This window comes from Staurois parvus, unplaced genomic scaffold (assembly GCF_062004578.1).
Source record: "Staurois parvus isolate SC_StPar_1 unplaced genomic scaffold, SC_StPar_1.0 ptg000574l, whole genome shotgun sequence".
NCBI classification, from domain to species: domain Eukaryota; kingdom Metazoa; phylum Chordata; class Amphibia; order Anura; family Ranidae; genus Staurois; species Staurois parvus.
This window is the reverse complement of record NW_028318370.1, coordinates 4,315,339-4,334,398: the sequence shown is the minus strand read 5'-3', so window position 1 is coordinate 4,334,398 and position 19,060 is coordinate 4,315,339. Positions and strand designations below refer to the sequence as shown.

General features: G+C 41.0%; 1 protein-coding gene across 1 annotated transcript in view; it reads right to left on the bottom strand.

Moving 5' to 3' along the window:
• The window catches only part of LOC149450470 (uncharacterized), a 34,118-nt gene that overhangs the window by 1,877 nt on the left and 13,181 nt on the right, over positions 1-19,060 (bottom strand). The window contains exons 4-7 of the mRNA XM_089691957.1: positions 11,748-12,041; positions 5,976-6,233; positions 3,025-3,113; positions 2,069-2,157 (exon numbers count right to left, since the gene is read on the bottom strand). Of these exons, the coding sequence (XP_089548083.1) occupies positions 2,069-2,157; positions 3,025-3,113; positions 5,976-6,233; positions 11,748-12,041 (730 nt within the window). The remainder of the gene's footprint in view (positions 1-2,068; positions 2,158-3,024; positions 3,114-5,975; positions 6,234-11,747; positions 12,042-19,060) is intronic.

Genomic DNA, 19,060 nt, shown 5'->3' with positions numbered 1-19,060 from the left:
ACGAGTTTGGGGTGGAAGAACTTGACTGGCCAGCAAAGAGTCCTGACCTCAACTCAATAGAACATCTTTGGGATGAATTCGAGTGGAGACTGCAAGCCAGGCCTTCTCGTCTGACATCAGTGCCTGACCTCACAAATGCACATTCCCATAGACACACTCCTAAACCTTGTGGACAGCTTTCCAAAAAGAGTTGAAGCTGTTATAGCTGCAAAGGGTGGGCCAACTCAATATTGAACCCTACGGACTAAGACAGGGGATGCCATTAAAGTTCATGTGCATGTAAAGCAAGGCGTGTTAATTGGCAATATAGTGTATATGGATGGTCCAAGCTTTTGCCCTGGTGGGGTTAACACCACTTTAGGAAATATTCAGGCATAGCTGAAGTGGTTGTAAACCTAGATGCTTGGTTCAGTGGGCAGGGCAGAGCTAAGCCGTGTTACTGGCAAGCTATAGAACATAGTAAGGGACAAATACAGACAAGAAGTTATTCTAAAGAACTTTATAGCCACTGGAACAAATGTACACTCAGCCCAGGCCCATAGTTCTGTGACAAATAACTGGAGCATGCGCAGTGCCATGGCAAGGATCTGCAAGCATTTATAGCCTCTAAAGCGTTGGCACTGCAACAGTCCATGCACACTGTAGTGGCAATGTTGCCGAGGCTGGACAAGCCTGTAGATCATTCCCATAGTAACCCGAGACGTTAAAGTGGAGTTCCACCCAAAAGGGGAAGTTCCGCTTTAAGGACTGCTCCCCCGCTCCACATTAAGGATTGGCACCTTGGGGGAGCGGGTACCCAAAATTGACAGGTACCCGCTCTCACTTCCGGTCTGATCGCCTAGGCGATCGGAAGAAGAAGGTGTCCTCCCTGTAGTCTTGTGGGACACGTGACAGGTCCCAGAAGACTACAGGATCATTCATGAAGCGCAGCATTACTTGCGCATGCGCAGAGGGTACCCACCTGTGAAGCCACAAGCAGTCACAGCCGGGTGCCCACACTGAAGATGCCGGCCTCCTGGAATACAGGATGGCCGGTTAAACTGGCTGCAGGGGACACACCGAGGGACAGGTAAGTGGCTGTTTTTTTAAAAGTCAGCAACTACAGTTTTTGTAGCTGCTGACTTTTATTTTTTGACAGTGAGTGGAATTCCGCTTTAAAGTTACTTACAGGATCAAGTATTTTCTTAATAACTAAACTGTTTTCCCCAAAAAATAAAGGGCACCCTAAATTATTACAACTTAATTGGAAGGCTTTAATGAGTTTTGCTTGGCTTGCTGAGACTTTAATTTCAATGTATATACAACAGTATCCTTTCAATAATTTGTCTGTGCTGCCCCCTGAAAAAAAAGCAAAAACCACCCTCATATGCAAATGATGAGGCAAAACGTAAATTGAAATATGGATGGAGGGAAAAGCGAAGGACCCTGAAGAAGTAGAGGTGGGCGCTTTGTGTTGCCTCCTGTGCCAAAAATTATTCCAGCCCTTGCAGCTGTAAATGATCACATCCTTGTATACAAGATATTTTGGCATCCATAATTTTATAGGACTGTCAATATGAAAATTAACAGCAGAATGGGGGTGATTTACTAAAACTGGAGAGTCCAAAATCTGGTGCAGCTGTGTATGGTAGCCAATCAGCTTCTAACTTGAGCTTCTTCACTTTGACAAAAAAAAAACGGAAGCTGATTGGTTTCTCTCCAGTTTTAGTAAATCATTATCACTATGTAGTTGGAGACAATATGCTGTCTTTTACAATGACATCTGGACTGTTGAGTCTACATATAAGGATCTGCAGGGAAAGAGTGTATGTTATTGAGCTACTGGGAGTTGCATGTAACTTATCAGATCCTCCTAAATTTACCCAAAACCATCTAGAAATGGACAAATATACATTTTGCCATATGACACTGCCCATGATTGTCCTGCAAGATTTGCATATGCAGTAGAAACAATGTCGGGTGCTCACTAGCTTTTCCTTAATAAAATGTTGAGCTTTTGTTCCTTAGTCGGTTAACCTATGCAAAACAAACATTGTTGCTTGTTTTTCCAACCCAGACCATTACCAACCTGGGGTCTAAGAGTTCTTCTGATGGAGGAGGTATATCGATGACTTTTGTGTGGTGATGCTCTTCTGGCTCCTTCTGGCAGCTTGTTCTCTACATCAAGATTAAATAAAAACACTAAACAGTCGATAACCAAATTTAGCTTTTAATTTGCATTACTGCAATGCAGTTGATCTGCATAAAAAGTTTAAGTATTTGTGAGTGTTTTTTTTTTTTTTTTTATTTACCGAGATTAGAGCCTTTGGTAAAAGTCCACTAGATTGAGATCTGGACTGCTGCTCAGCACAGAGTGCAGGTTCCAGGATTCCCAGCGGTCAGACATACCTCCTGGAGCTCCAGTCAATGCCCTTACTAGGACATTAAAAAAATATCAACTGATACATGTTTTACTGTTTATGCAGCTTGAATGAATTACTGTACCTTTTTTTTTTTTGAACGCCACAAGTGAATTGACCCTGCACAGTTACATGGATGGCCCAAGCAGGGGCTGACAGATCATATGGGAACTCGGGCACTGCCCGAGGGCTGGGGTCATTAGGGGGCCCCATGAGATGCCCCTGGTACCTTTTTCATAGGCTTTTTTGAGTTTTGGCAAGGACACAGGGGCCCCATGATCCCCTATTGCCCGGGGGCCCCATGAGTTGTCAGTCCGCCCCTTGGCCCAAGCTTTGCTCTGGTGGGGTTAACTCCACAATTTAGGAGGCATTCACACAGAACTACAGAGAATGGCTAAGGATTTACAAAGATGACATGTACATGTCTAAAACAGTCATCAACAATCTCAGGCCATTTGATGTTTGACATATTATCCAACTTCACCTGAAAAAATTTCTGGGCAAAATTTCCCAAAATTGATTGATTTCTTACATTCACCAAAAGTCTGAATTTCAAAATTTGAAGAAAACTGGATTCTGAAGTGTTTTTTTTTTTTTATAAATTTGTCATTGTAGATATAAATACCTTAACTTTAATCTTCATGAAGATGAACAATGTGAAGGTGATCACAGGAAACATGATATAAGTGAGAATCTTCCAACTAAAATGCTTTCCTAGAAAGCAAGACAAGTACAACTGTAACATTTTTAAATACAGAAATGCAAACAGCCAACTTCTTAAAATGTTCAAACCATAAATGATTCACCTCCTCCCCCACCCCTTAGATAGCTCATAAACAGAGATGTCCCAACCAAGTTTGGATTTAATGCAAATATAAAGAGTGGGAAATAACCACTTCAGCTCTGGAAGGTTTTAACCCCTTCATGACCAGGCCATTTTTTTTGCTATTTACCACTGTGCTACTTTAACTGGCAACTACGTGGTCATGCAATGCTGTACCCATATGAAATTTATATGATTTTTTTCACACAAATCCATATTTGATGGGTTTTTAATTTTTTATTATAAATGCAAAAAAAAGAGAACATTTTGGAAAAAAACAACATTTTTTACTTTCTGTTATAAAACTTATCCAATAAAAAAAATTAAACTTTCTTCATACATTTAGTCCAAAAAAACTCAATAAGTATATTAGGGCAGCACAGTGGCTAAATGGTTAGCACTTCTGCCTGGCAGTACTAGGGTTGTTGGTTCAAATCCCAGCCACGGCACCACCTGCCTGGAGTTTGCATGTTCTCCCTGTGCCTGCGTGGGTTTCCTCTGGGTACTCCGGTTTCCTCCCACACTCCAAAGACATGCCGGTAGGTTAATTGGATCCTGTCTAAATTGTCCCTAGTATGTGTATGTATGAATGTGAGTTAGGGACCTTAGATTGTACACCCCTTGAGGGTTAGGGACTGATGTGAATGTACAATATATATGTAAAGTGCTGCGTAAATGGACGGCACTAATATAAGTACCTGAAATAAATAAATATTGATTGGTTTGTGTGAAAGGTATAGCGTCTACCAACTATGGTAGATACTGGAATTTTTATTTATTTATTCATGTATTTATTAGACTAGTAATGGCAGTTATAGTGAGACTGTGGTAGTGCAATGGGCAATCTGACACTGACATCACCAGTGACAATAATACATAATGATCAGTGGTAATACTATACACTGTCACTGTACTAATGACAGGGTTAACATTTTGGGGTAATCAAGGGGTTAACTGTGAACCTAGCAAGTGTTAATGTGTGTATTATGTGCTGCTTTTTACTAAAAACCTATTTCTTCCTTCTCCCGGTGTAATTTACCTCTTCTTTCTTGTGTTCTACAGTCATGGACAAAAATATTGGCATTTCTGTCACATAATATACCACTTCGCCCAGAAAATTGATGCAATTGCAAACGTTCAGGCATTCTCATGTTTCTTTCTTTTGTTTGTAGTGGTATGACACAAAAGAGTGGAGAAACAAAAAGCCAAATCTGTCGTGTTCCATGCAAAACCCCAAAAGTGGGCTGGAAAAAAGGATTGGCACCTTCTCAAAATTTTAAGAAATAATTGCATTCCAAGTTTGTGATGCTCCTGTAATTTATAATTAAACTCACCTGTATCAATGAACAGGTGCTGACAGCATAGAAATCATACCGACAACCAGTTAAAATGGTGAAAAATTTACTCCACCTTTCTGTTGTGTGTCTCTGTGTGCCACATGGAGCATGGAGAAGAGAAAGCAGAAAAGAATTGTCTAAGGATTTGGGAACAGAAATTGTGGAAAAGCATGGACAATCTCAAGGTTATAAGTCCATCTCAAGAGACCTTAATGTTCCTGTGTCCACTGTGCGTAACATTGTCCAGAAGTTTTGCAGCCCATGGCACTGTAGCTAATCTCCCTGGACGTAGACAAAAGAGAAAAATTGATCAAAGATTGCAATGAAGGATTGTTTGAATGGTGGCTAAAAACCTCGATCAACTTTTAGACAAATTCAAGCTGACCTTCAGGCACCGGGTACAATTGTATCAGCTCACACTATACTCCACCATCTGAATGAAAAGGGACTCTATGGTAGGAGACCCTGGAGGGCCCACTGCTGACACAGAAACATAAAAAAGTCAGATTGGAGTTTGCCAAAACTTTCTTGAGGAATCCTTTTGGGAGAATGTGCTGTAGACAGATGAAATAAAATTAGACCTTTTTGGTAAAGCCCATCATTTTACTGTTTTCAGAAAAAGCAATGAGGCCTTTAAATAAAAGAATCCAGTCCCTACAGTCACACATGATGGGGGGTCACAGATGTTTTGGGGTTGCTTTGCTGCTTCAGGCATTGAATGTCTTGACCATGTGCATGGCATTATGAAATCTGAATACTACCAAAGAATTATTGGGTGCAATGTAGGGCCCAGTGTCTGAAAGTTGGGTCTACATCAGAGGTCATGGGTCTTACAGCAGGATAATGACCCAAAGCGCACGTCAAAAAGCACCCAGAAATGGTTTCAGATAAAGCGCTGGAGAGTACTGAACTGGCCAGCAATGAGTCCAGATCTCAATCCCATAGAGCACCTGTGGAGAGATCTCAGAACAGCAGTTGGGAAAAGGAACCCTTCCAATCTGAGACACCTGGAGCAGCTGGTGAAAGAAGGAACTCATTGATGGTTAAAGAAAGCCATTGATTTCAGCTATTTTTTCCAAGGGGTGTGCTACCAAATATTAAATTGAGGGTGCCAATAATTTTGTCCAGTCCATTTTTGGGGGTTTTGCATGGAATGTGTCAGATTTGGCTTTTTGTTTCTCCACTTTTTTTGTTTGTGTCATACCAATGACGCAAACAAAAATGCCTAAACATTTGCAATTGCAACAATTTTCTGGGCGATGTGGTGCCTTATCTGACAAATGCAGAAGTGCCAATATTTTTGGCCATGACTGTATATGTTGAAGGCCATAATCACAGATATTTTATCCTTGTCCCTTACATGTTTCTAAATACACTCCCTCTGGCAAAAGACTAAACAGAATCTGGGTGATTCACCTTCTGTACCATTTAATGTAATGGATTTCTCTTGAGGACTTGTAAAAGTAGGATGAGAAACTCGACAAGTCACCATAGTCACATTCTTCAGATTGTATGTGCTGATCACTGTCCAGGTCTTGTTAGCATACTGGAAATGTTTTGTGGTTATCTCATCTGTTTGTGGAGTCCAGGAGATCTCTGCGGCTGGATATGCGCCATGGGCTGTACACCCCGGAATTCCGGCGCTGTTTATTTCCAGTGTCACAGAGGGCTGAGCTAAAAAGGGACAAATGTGTTTCTTTCATTAAAATAGTGCAAAATATACCGTAAAATAACATATATGATGTGGTCTGTCAATAGAATTAACACAGTAGTTTTTGTATTTCAAAGTCTTGCTTGAAAGCAAAGTAAATCAATGTGTTTCAGCTCTATCATTTTTCAGTTTAAGGTTGGAGCAGATCATAGACCAGGCTGTATTGCTCAATTATATTGTAGTCTACAGGAAGGTCTACATCAGGGGCGGACTGACAACTCATGGGGCCCCTAGGCAATAAGGGATCATGGGGCCCCTGTGTCCTTGCCCAAACTCAAAAAAGCCTATAAAAAAGGTACCAGGGGCATCTCATGGGGCCCCCTACTGACCCCGGGCCCTCGGGCAGTGCCCAAGTTTCCAAATGGTCAGTCCGCCCCTGGTCTACATCTTGGCTAATCGTTAAGGATGGGTGAGCTTCTAAAAAGTCCTATAATTTATGGCTCAGCTGAAGTTTTTTTAAATTCCTGAAACTCCAAAATTGTGAGGTATGGAACCAGACGTCTGTCGAAGTTTGGACTTTGAAATTGTGTATTACAAGGCAGCAAATGATGCAAAATGGGGCAGACTGGTTTAGAAGCTCCTGGCTGTCCAGTCTGGTGAGATGATGGAGCCTGAACCACTTTAAAAATATTACCAGGGATACTACGATAGAAGGGTGGGGAACTTGTGATACTGGTAGTCAATCTAAGAATTTTCAGACAATAGCGGAAGCAGATATAAGGCAGAAACAGTCCCCTTTGATTCCAGAACCCTTTTAGAAATTGTAACCCCAAATTGTAACCTGGGGAACAGACAGCAATAAAAACCCGACCGGGCTCTAATACTTCCCAATGCTATCATAAAAAGTGTAACCAAAACACCACAGTGCTAGATTAACAGTAGCGAGTATGAGTTAACGTATGTATAGTGCAGTCAGACATTAAATAATGGTGCAATAAATACTGCAATAAATGGTGGAATTAAAATCTTCAGCAACATTTATTGCATCATTATTTGTTTGATTGTATTACAAGTACGTTAACTCATGGCGCTACTAGTAATGAAGCACTGTGGTATTTTGGTTACCCTTTTTTATGAGTATTGAGGGGATATACAGTTGTGTTCAAAATAATAGCAGTGTGTTGAAAAAAGTGAATAAAGCTCAAAATCCTTCTAATAGATTTTATTTCCATCCACACAAATGCATTGGGAACACGACACACTCTATTCCAAATCAAAACAGGAAGAAAAATAGATCAAATTTGTGTTGTTCCTCTAAAAAAATTGAAGAAAAGTGAATATTAGACGGTTCAAAAAAATCGCAGTGTTTGTATTCTTCTTTACAAACTCAAACATTCACTATATAAACTGAGAAATGTTTGAAGATTTTGCTTTCCTTTGAATGACTTCATGAATATTTGGTTGTAGTCGCACTGTTTCTGAGAACTGCTGTACATCTGTGTTGCATGGAGTCACCCAACTTCTGGCCCCTGTGATCAGGTATTCCAGCCCAGGATGATTGGACTACATTCCACAGTTCTATTTCTTGGTTTTGCCTCAGAAATTGCATTTTTGATGTCACCCCACAAGTTTTCTATTGGATTAAGATCCGGGGATTGGGCTGGCCACTCCATAACGTCAATCTTGTTGGTCTAGAACCAAGATGTTGCACGTTTACTGGTGTGTTTGGGGTCGTTGTCTTGTTGGAACACCCATTTCAAGGGCATTTCCTCTTCAACATAAGGCAGCATGACCTCTTCAAGTATTCTGATGTATTCAAACTGGTCCATGATCCCTGGTATGCGATAAATAGGCCCAACACCGTAGTATGAGAAACATCCCCATATCATGATGCTTGCACCACCATGCTTCACTGTCTTCACAGTGTACTGTGGCTTGAATTCAGTGTTTGGGGGTCGTCTGACAACTGTTTCCGGCCACTAGACCCAAAAAGAACAATCTTACTTTCATCAGTCCACAAAATGTTGCGCCATTTCTATTTAGGCCAGTCAATGTGCTCTTTGGCAAATTGTAACCTCTTCAGCACATGTCTTTTTCCCAACAGTGGGACTTTGCGGGGGCTTCTTGCAGATAGCTTGGCTTCACATAGGCGTCTTCTAATTGTAACAGTCCTCACAGGGAACTTTACACCTTCTTTCATCTTCCTGGAGCTAATTGTTGGCGGAGTCCGCGCCATGTTGACTATTCTTCTATCCATTCGAATGGTAGTTTTTCGCTTTCTTCCACGTCTTTCAGGTTTTGGTTGCCATTTTAAAGCATTTGTGATCATTTTAGCTGAGCAGCCGATCATTTTCTGCACTTCTTTATATGTTTTCCCCTCTCCAATCAACTTTTTAATCAAGGTACGCTGTTCTTCTGAACAATGTCTGGAACGACCCATTTTCCTCAGAATTTCAGAGAGAAATGCACTGTAACCAGCATGTACAACATTTTCTGCCTTCCTTCCTTAAATAAGGGCAATAATTGCCACCTGTTTTTCAAAGAATGAATGACCTCACTAATAGAACTCCACACTGCTATTATTTTGAACATGCCCCTTTCAATGAGTGACTCAATGACACAGAATCAGCAGCATGCATGTCATGACTGTTGGGTCTGTTGGATTTCTATTACTCTACTACATCTGCTAGTAAATTATTTGCCATGTAGAAATATCATTTCTACCAAAAACAGTGATTGATCCGGTTAGTGATGTCTGACTGCTATTATTTTGAACACAACTGTAAGTAGCAGTAGTGGATTATATACACATTTTTTATTTCTATTATATACATATATTTTTTTTAATTTTTTTTATATACAGTATTTTATATAATATTTTTTTCACATATAATTTTTATAATTTTTGCTATTTTTTTTTTTATTTTCATATTTTTGCAGCATGGAGAGGGGATTGGGTAGACTCTGTTAATATCCTATGCACACATTGTGACATCATTACATTCCCAAGTACAAAAATACAAATGTCTCCATATTCCTGATCCTCCAAAATTCAGAGTTTTGGAACAAGTTGTTCAATTGAAGTGTTGACTTTGAACCCGACTCCAAAATGTGTGTACTACAGAGCAGCAAATGATGCAAACTTGTCCAGACTGGTTTAGAAAGCTTAGGTCCTGTGCACATTTGAGTGTATTGGACTCGCGTCATTCACACTTGGAAGAAAAATATATTTTTCCCAAATATATTACTACAGTATGAGCCTCCTGCGCTACTAAATTGACAAAATATATATATAAATATATATATATATATATATATATATATATATATATATATATATATATATACAGTTGCAAGAAAAAGTATGTGAACCCCTTGGGATTACGTGGAGTTTTGCATGAATTGGGCATAAAATGTGCTCTGAACGTCTTCTAAGTCACAAAAATAGAAGAACACAGTCTGCTGAACATAATACTACACAAACATTAGATGTTGCCATGGTTTAATTGCACATAACATGTAAACATTCACAGTGCAGGGAGGAAAAAGTATGTGAACCTTTGGACTTAATAACTGGTTGACCGTCCTTTGGCAGCAATAACCTCAACCAAACATTTCCTGTAGTTGCAGATCAGACCTGCACAACGATCTGGAGTCATTTTGGACCACTCCTCTTCACAAAACTGTTTCAGTGTAGCAATATTCTTGGGATGTTTGGTGTGAATCGCTCTCTTAAGGTCATGCCACAGCATTTCAATCGGGTTGAGGTCAGGACTCTGACTGGGCCACTCCAGAAGGCGTATTCTGTGCTGTTGCAGCCATTGTTTTGTTGAATTACTTGTATGCTTTGGGTCATTGTCCTGTTGCATCACCCATCCTCTGCGGAGCTTCAGTTGGCGGACAGATGGTCGTACGTTTTCCTGCAAAATGTCTTGATAAACTCTGGAATTCATTTTCCCATCAATGACAACAATCCGTCCAGGCCCTCAGGCAGCAAAGCAGCCCCAAACCATGATGCTCCCTCCGCCATGTTTTACAGTGGGGATGAGGTTTTGATGTTGGTGTACTGTGCCTTTTTTTCTCCACACATAGTGTTGTGTGTTCTTCCCAAACAACTCAATCTTGGTTTCATCTCTCCACAGTATATTTTGCCAGTAGTGCTGTGGAACATCCAGGTGCTCTTTTGCAAACTTCAAATGTGCTGCAATATTCTTTTTGGACAGCAATGGCTTCCTCCGTGGTGTCCTCCCATCTACTCCATTCTTGTTTAATGTTTTCCTTATTGTAGATGTGTCAACAAAAATGTTAGCATGTGCCAGAGATTTCTGTAGGTCTTTAGCTGACACTCTGGGATTCTTCTGTACCTCATGCAGCATTCTGCGCTGTGCTCTTGCAGTCATTTTTACAGGACGACCACGCCTAGGGAGAGTAGCAAAAGTGCTAAACTTTCTCCATTTGTAGACAGTCTGTCTTACCGTGGACACGTGAACATCAAGGCTTTTGGAGATACTTTTGTAAACCTTTCCAGCTTCATGCAAGTCAACAATTCTTGATCGTAGGTCTTCTGAGAGCTCTTTTCTGCGAGGCATGATTCACATCAGACAGTGCTTCTTGAAACCAGTAAACCCAAAACAGGTGTGTGTTTTTTAAGGGCAGGACAGCTGTCAGCAACACATCCAATATCATCACACTGATTGGAGTCAAGGTTGGCTCACTCCTGGCTCCAATTAGCTCTGGGAGAAGTCATTAAGCTAGGGCCTCACATACTTTTTCCTCCCTGCACTGTGAATGTTTACATGTTATGTGCAATTAAACCATGGCATCATCTAATGTTTGTGTAGTATTATGTTCAGCAGACTGTGTTCTTCTATTTTTGTGACTTAGAAGACGTTCAGAGCACATTTTATGCCCAATTCATGCAAAACTCCACGTAATCCCAAGGGGTTCACATACTTTTTCTTGCAACTGTGTATATATATATATATATATATATATACTGCATGTTGAAATGCGCTTTTTATATGTTACAGCATACATGAAAAATATTTTTAAAAAGTAATTTTTACATATATTTGTAAATGCATTCCAAAAATGTAGATTAAATGTATTTTTAAAGACATATATATATATATATATATAATTTTTTTTATTTTTATTTTTTAAATATATTGAATACGGCCAAAATTGTAGTATTTCAAATATATGTCAATATATTTGGGAAGAATATTTTAAAAATATATTTAAAATATATTTTTCTTCCATGTGTGTCTGCCTGAGAGCTGGAATTGTGACAAAACACACAACACGCTTGTGGTGCTGTTATTTCTTCAAACGTGATATGATTTTGCCAGGATTGTTGCTTGACAAAATGCGCAATGCCAAACACTCCTAGCTTCAGCGCCAAAGTTTGGTGTATGAGCTCCTCTGGCATGTTTTTGGAAGCCCATTCACAATGAATAGTGCCACTCCAAAAACACACCAAGAAAACGCGGCAGTGTCCTTAGGTATGAATGGGACCTAAAGAAATGACCACTTACCTAAAATCTTTAAACTCATCACAATATAATCTGCAGTGCTTTCAGTTACGATGGTACATGTATAGCTGCCTTCATCAGACATTTCTGTGCTATGGATTGTCAGAGATGTCTTGTCCAAGTTCATTCTCAGACTGTCATTGCAGTTATTGGACATACTATCGTTATTCAATACTGCTGTACAATTGGATGTATCAAGAATCATTTTCCAGCTGATTTGTGTGAAGGTTTCTTTGTGTTCTAAGCCACACTGCAGTATGACAGGGTAGCCGATTTGCACAAACACGACAGAGTCACCTAAAATGAAACAACGTTGGATAAATAAGCTTCATTCTATTTGGAAAAATACATTTTTTTTTTAATAAATATGCATCCTATAAGTGTCTGTTAGGACTGAGATGAACTCACTCTCCTACTTGTAGGCAGGTGCAGTCTACTTTCTCCACTGCAGGTGGTGCTGTAGCTAGAGAGGAAGTCAAGAGGAACACTGTTTCTCTATGGTTTCCCGGGTCACTGGGAAAGCTACCCAATTGGATGCTGCTGCCCCATACGACTCTAGTGGCCATCTTGGGTCAGGGAGAGCCTATTGAAGGCCCTGGCTCCTGGGTTTGGCACACATCTGTCCAGTTGGTGGAGTAGGGACAGGTACCTCGCCTGTTAGGGACAATACTAGTGCTAGGGAACGATGAGGAGGGAAAGAATAGGGTTGCATCTCTTCTGGACACCTTCCCAATTGGGCACAAGATGGCCAGGCCCCATTCTTCTCCTTCTCAACAGAAGCTGTCAGTCTGGCTGGAATCTGCTTCTTCACGTTGTTGGAAACTGTGAGTGCACCCGGCTGGGTAGCCTTCCTTGTTGTGAACCATTGCTGCATTACTTCAATACAGGTTTTACATTGTACCCGACTGTGTGAATTATTGCCACCGCACACACTACCTACATATTCACCAGCCTGCCACCCTACCCCTCACTTCCCTGCCTTGCGTCCCTGTTGTCTGGCAATGAAGACAACGCATCCCCGTTACCTGCCTTATGACCGCAGGCTGTTTCTGGATTCTGCTTCTTTGCTGCCTACACTGACCTTGACTGTTTCTGGATAAAGCTTTGCCTGCTGCCTGCCCTGACCTCAGATTTTCTCTGGATAATGCTAATGCTGGCCATACTCTAGTAGATTTTCAAACGAGCATTCGTACCAAAATTCTTAGTACTTTAGATAACTTGACGAATGTTGCTTTAAAGTGCTTCGAATGTTGTTTGCTGTTGACATTCAGTTTTGGAATTAATAAACTTTCTCGAACAAAAACCGCATAAACTTAGTCTCGCGTCACACTTCTGCTACCTGAAAGTCGCGCGACTTGCAGTGCGACTTTGCCACAGAGTGCACACAATATTGGAGTGATCACGGAGTGCTCACGTTTTGGTTTATATATATTATATATATATTATATATATATATATATATATATATATATATATATATATATATATATATTTTTTTTTTTTTTTTGCACATTTAAAGAGTGGTTTGTGTTTTGCACAGATTGGAGTGTTTTGTATTTATCTAAAGGTAATGCACTATAGATTATTTCTTTTTTTTTAGGTTTTCGTGGAATAATTAGGATTATATTCCTTCTTACTGGATTGAAGTGGAAAATTGGATTTTGGGCTTTATTGGACACATTTGGGACTGAAAATGAATTGGACACTTTATGGTTTATTTGATTTATTTGATTTAATTTTCATATTGTTTTTGGGAATTTATGTGGTTTATCACAAAAAGGTATATTTACTATTTTGTACTTTCTAGGGAGAAAGTGTGACTTTTTGGTGGGAGTTGAATTAACCTCCCTAACGGTATTCCCGAGTGTAGCTCGGGGTAAAATTTCTATACCAAAAGCGGTAACCCCGAGCTACACTCGGGCTTACCATGCGGCGTTGCTCAGGGAGTCCCTGGAGCACTTACCTTGTCCTTCGCTCCCACAATGTGTCCCCTGCAGCGTCCCCAGCCATCTCCTCCGTCTGATGCCGGCATCCGCCTTCTGTGTTCCGGTCCCTGTGACGTCGGGACGTACGGGCGGCGGCGGCGGGAAATTTGAAAATTTTAAAAAAATGTCATTTTTTTCAAAACGATTCTACATAGTAAAACATTGCTGTTTCAACCCATTTCACATACATTTTGTCCCGAGTGCTTTGTCCGGCGCCCTGCCTGCATTTTGATTGTTCTTTCTGCCTGGAAACTTAGAAAAGTCCATGGCGTCCAAAAAGTGTCCCTTTAGGTCAAAAGCGGTTTTAGACCGGCTAGAGAACAGCGATAGTAAATGAGAACCACTTGCAGAATTGAGTGATAATGATTCGTGGGGGAAATCCGTCATCAGACACTGAAAACGATTCTGCGACTTTGCTCAGTGATGTGCGAACTTGGCGCTATATTTCAAATTTCAGTGTTTTTGGTTTGATTATATTATTGAATTAAATGTATGATTTAGAATCTTGTTCAGACAGATTTCAGTGAGTTATTCCTAAAAATTACAGCCTACAATAAAAAAAACTACATATTTCCATGCAAAATAATGGTACCGCTTTCAGCACCAAAAATATGAAATAATCATACCGCTAGGGAGGTTAAGGAGGTTATTTATTTATTGACTTTGCCAGGCAACTTGAGTACTACGTTGAAGTAACTCTGAAGCAATTCTGAATTTCAGGGATTGCCTGGGTAATCTTCCTGTAATGTCGGATCCAAATACCATCAATATAGATGAGGATCCGACTTAGAGGTGAGTTCTATTACAGTCTATGGGCACAGGTAAGATAGAAGTCTTCTTGAAGTACTACAGGAACCTTTTCTAAACTCGGAGTGACGTCAGTAGTGCTAATTAAGACAGCTCTCATTGACTAACATGGGATTTCACATGTCATGCAACTTTGGGTCTCACAAGTCGGATCTCGAGTCGTGGCAGTATGATCCCAAGCCTTAGTAATTTGTTCAAGAAAAATTTCCTATCCTGCTCTGTCATATTTTCTCATCCCTGCAGTCAAAAATGAATACTGATTTGATTCCACAAACCATTGGAAAATCAAAAGAACTTTCTAAAAAATGAAAAATTTGAAACTAAATTCTACTAGTGCATGGGCAGCTTTACTGTCTACCACCTGCTCTGGACACCACCACCTCTGGGCTTTTGTATGGATTCTCTCCTGATGTGCTACATATCACGCCAGATCTTCTTGAAAATTGTAGGTGCTTTTTTCTGTTATCTGCATTTGTTCCCTTGTGCCAGAAGACCATAAACGTAGGTACTCTGTGCCAAGACCTGGCGACAACCAAATACTGGTAGGCCTGCTTTCTGTAGGGCAGTGGTTCTCAACCTTCCTAATGCCGTGACCCTCTAATACAGTTCCTCATGTTGTGGTGACCCCCAACCATAAAATTATTTACCCAGTAATTATAATTCATGAGTGTCGTTTTACCTCCAATATTGCTGCTTTCAACACAGTAGCTGCTTTTAACAGAGTAGCTGCTTTCAACACAGCAGCTGCTTTCTACACAGTAGCTGCTCTTTACACATCGGAAATATGTGTTTTCTGATGGTCTTAGGGGACCCCTGTGAAAGGGTCGTTCGACCCCCAAAGGGGTCGCTACCCACAGGTTGAGAACCACTGCTGTAGGGGAATAGGGGCTGCTAAAGCTGAAGCAACACTTGCCAGTTACAGTTTCTCACCTTGCCATGGAGGCTAGCATCACACGTTCTGAACTGCAAACCGCATGCTTCACAAAAAGTTAAATCCCCCCTAGTAGAGCCTATAGGTCAGGGGCGTACTGATCATTTGGAAACTCGGGCGCTGCCCGAGGGCCCGGGGTCAGTAGGGGGCCCCATGAGATGCTCCTGGTACCTTTTTTCATAGGCTTTTTTGAGTTTGGGCAAGGACACAGGGGCCCCATGATCCCCTATTGCCCGGGGGCCCCATGAGTTGTCAGTCCGCCCCTGCTATAGGTACATATCCTTTGGCACCCAGAGCAACTTTCCTCTGCTAGGATGTCTTTTAGATAAAACATCTTCTTACTTTACTGGTCCTAACTTGGCATATGGTGTTTCGACAGTACATAAATAGGCCTAAAATCAGATAACTGTGAGTCTGCTCATGGGGAAAAATGTGCAATTAATGCCTGTACAGGGAAATAAAACACTGGTTTTCCTTTGCTGCCTATAGGTACAAGCCTACTGTGCCTTAAAGCAGAGCTAAACCCCTAGCCACTTGCCATCCAGAGGATTTACCATCCTTCCTGACCAGGCCACTTTTTGCAATATGGTGCTGCGTCACTGCACCCAAATTAAATTTATGTCCTTTTTTTCCTACAAATAGAGCTTTCTTTCGGTGGTATTTGATCACCTATGCGTTTTCATTTTTTGCGCTATAAAAAAACAAGACGGACAATTTTGAGAAAAAAACAATATTTTGGACTTTTTGCTATAAAACGTCCAGTAAAAAATTAAAAAATCTAATTTCGTCATACATTTCAGCCAAAATGTATTCTGTGACATTTCTTTGCTAAAAAAAATCCCAATACATGTAAATGAATTGGTTTACGTGAAAGTTATAGTTTTTACAAATGGAGGTATAGATACTGGCATTTTTTTTTTTACTAGTAATGGCGGCGATCAGTGACTCATAGCAGGCATTCTGACACTAACTGACTGACTAACTGCCACTGACATCCCCAGTGACACTAATACAGTGATCAGTGCTAATAAAAAGCACTGACACTGTACTAATGGCACTGGGCAGGAAGGGTTTAACATCTGGGGCGATCAATGGGTTAACCGTGTGCTGTTTTACCTTGTATGCATCCTTCTTTGTATGGCTGTGCTATGCAGAGCAAAACAAAGCAGCATGCTGGTGCTGACAGAGGAGAGATCTGTATTGTTTACATACAGACCTCTCCCCTGTCAGTGTTCCTCGGCGAATAGTGACTAAAATAAAGTGACCAATAATTATAAGTGAGCAAAATAATGTGACTAAGTAGCATAAATCATGTAAATATGTAGTGAACAAAAATATATTGTGAAAAAACAACAACAAAGTGAACAGTTCCAAAAAATCTGTTTATCTTCAGCAGGAATGAATCAACCAGTGACCACTGCAAAAGCAATCCTCCACCAGCTAGCATGCGTGGTCACCTCTGGCTGTTACCCACAAGGGGAAAATTAAATAAAAAAGGGACTTCCCAGAGTGTAGTATGTAAAACACATTTATTGAATAAAATAGCAGAGTAACTACTCATATTAACCCCTTGCCTACTGGGCACTTCTACCCCCTTCCTGCCCAGGCCAATTTTCAGCTCTCAGTGCTGCCACACTTTGAATGACAATTGCGCGGTCATGCAACACTGTACCCATATGAAATTTTTATCATTTTTTTCACAGAAAAAGAGCTTTCTTTAGGTGGTATTTAATCACTGCTGGGTGTTTTGTTTTCTGCTCTATAAACAAAAAAATAGCAAAAAATTGGCAAAAGAATTAAGTTTTTCTTTGTTTCCATTATAAAATTTTGCAAACAGGTAATTTTTCTCCTTCACTTATGTGCGTTGATGAGGCTGCACTGATGGGCACTGATGAGGTGGCACGGATAGGCAGCACTGATGGGCACTGATAGGAGGCACTGATGAGCTGGCACTGATGATGCTGCACTGATAGGCGGCACTGATGGGTGGCAGTGGCACTGATGAGAAACTCAGCACCTCTGAGTGTAGACTGTAGAATATTTAATGGTGAACATAAATAAAACCACTCACATATAGGAGATGATAATTAGGCTCCTAAGGGGCTAAACGAGGCATAGATTCTCCCCCCTGAGCTGTGGATCTCTGCAGCTTCTCCTGAGTTACCATGGGCCTCTTGGCTGCTTCTCTGATGAATGCTCTCCTTGCCCGGCCTGTCAGTTTAGGTGGACAGCCATGTCTTGGTAGGTTTGCGGTTGTGCCATACTTTTTCCATTTTCAGATGATGGATTGAACAGTGCTCCGTGAGATGTGCAAAGCTTGGGATATTTTTTTATAACCTAATCCTGCTTTAAACTTCTCCACAACTTTATCCCTGACTTTTTATCTTAAATAGTGTATATTATTTAGTCTGTGTGAAAGCTATTGAATCTACAAACTATGGGATATACAGTATGTTTGAAAATTGATCAGTTGACATCCTTAAATTGCCGGACGCTGGCATGACGTATGGCAGTGATCAAGGTGCTAATATGGGGTATGGTGGTGATCAGGATGCTGGTATGGGGTATGGTGGTGATCAGGATGCTGGTATGGGGTATGGTGGTGATCAGGACGCTGGTATGGGGTATGGCAGTAATCAGGATGCTGGTATGGCATATGGGGTGATCAGAACCCTGGTATTGGGTATGGTGCTGATCAGGACACAGGTATTGGGTATGGTGGTGATCAGGAAGTTGGTATGGCATATGGGGTGATCAGGATGCTGGTATGGTGTATGGTGGTGATCAGAATGCTGGTATGGTGTATGGTGGTGATCAGGAAGTTGGTATGGCGGTGATCAGGAAGTTGGTATGGCAGTGATCAGGATGCTGGTATGGTGTATGGTGGTGATCAGAATGCTGGTATGGTGTATGGTGGTGATCAGGAAGTTGGTATGGCAGTGATCAGGATGCTGGTATGGGGTATGCTGGTGATCAGGATGCTGGTATGGGGTATGGCAGTAAACAGGATGCTGGTAAGGCATATGGGGTGATCAGAACCCTGGTATGGGGTATGGCGTTGATCAGGACACAGGTATTGGGTATGGTGGTGACCAGGAAGTTAGTATTGCATATGGGGAGATCAGGATGCTGGTATGGGGTATGGCGATGATCAGGGTGTTGGTATGGTGTATGGGGGTGTTTTTGTGTGCACTGTGACAGGTGACAAGGGCTGGCTGCATTATTTATTGTTCCTAGACTATGGCAGTGATCAGGCTGCTGTACACTCACAGGCTGCAGGATTGCTTCTCTCTGTTCTCACAGTGAGAGCAGAGAGAAGCGATCTTTAGTTTCACTTTCCAGTGCTTTGATTGGACACACTTTTTTTTATTAATGGTTGAACTGGATGGACTTTTGTCTTTTTTTTTTTTTTCCAGCCAGACTAACTATGTAACTATAACATAGAGAAGTATGTCCTCCTGTTACTGGTAGTCTTTCTGGAATATCCCATACTACCCTACACCCGATCCAAGTTATATTAGGCAGCACAGTGGCTAAGTGGTTAGCTCTTCCACCTGTTAGTACTAGGGTTGCCGGTTCAAATCCCAACCATG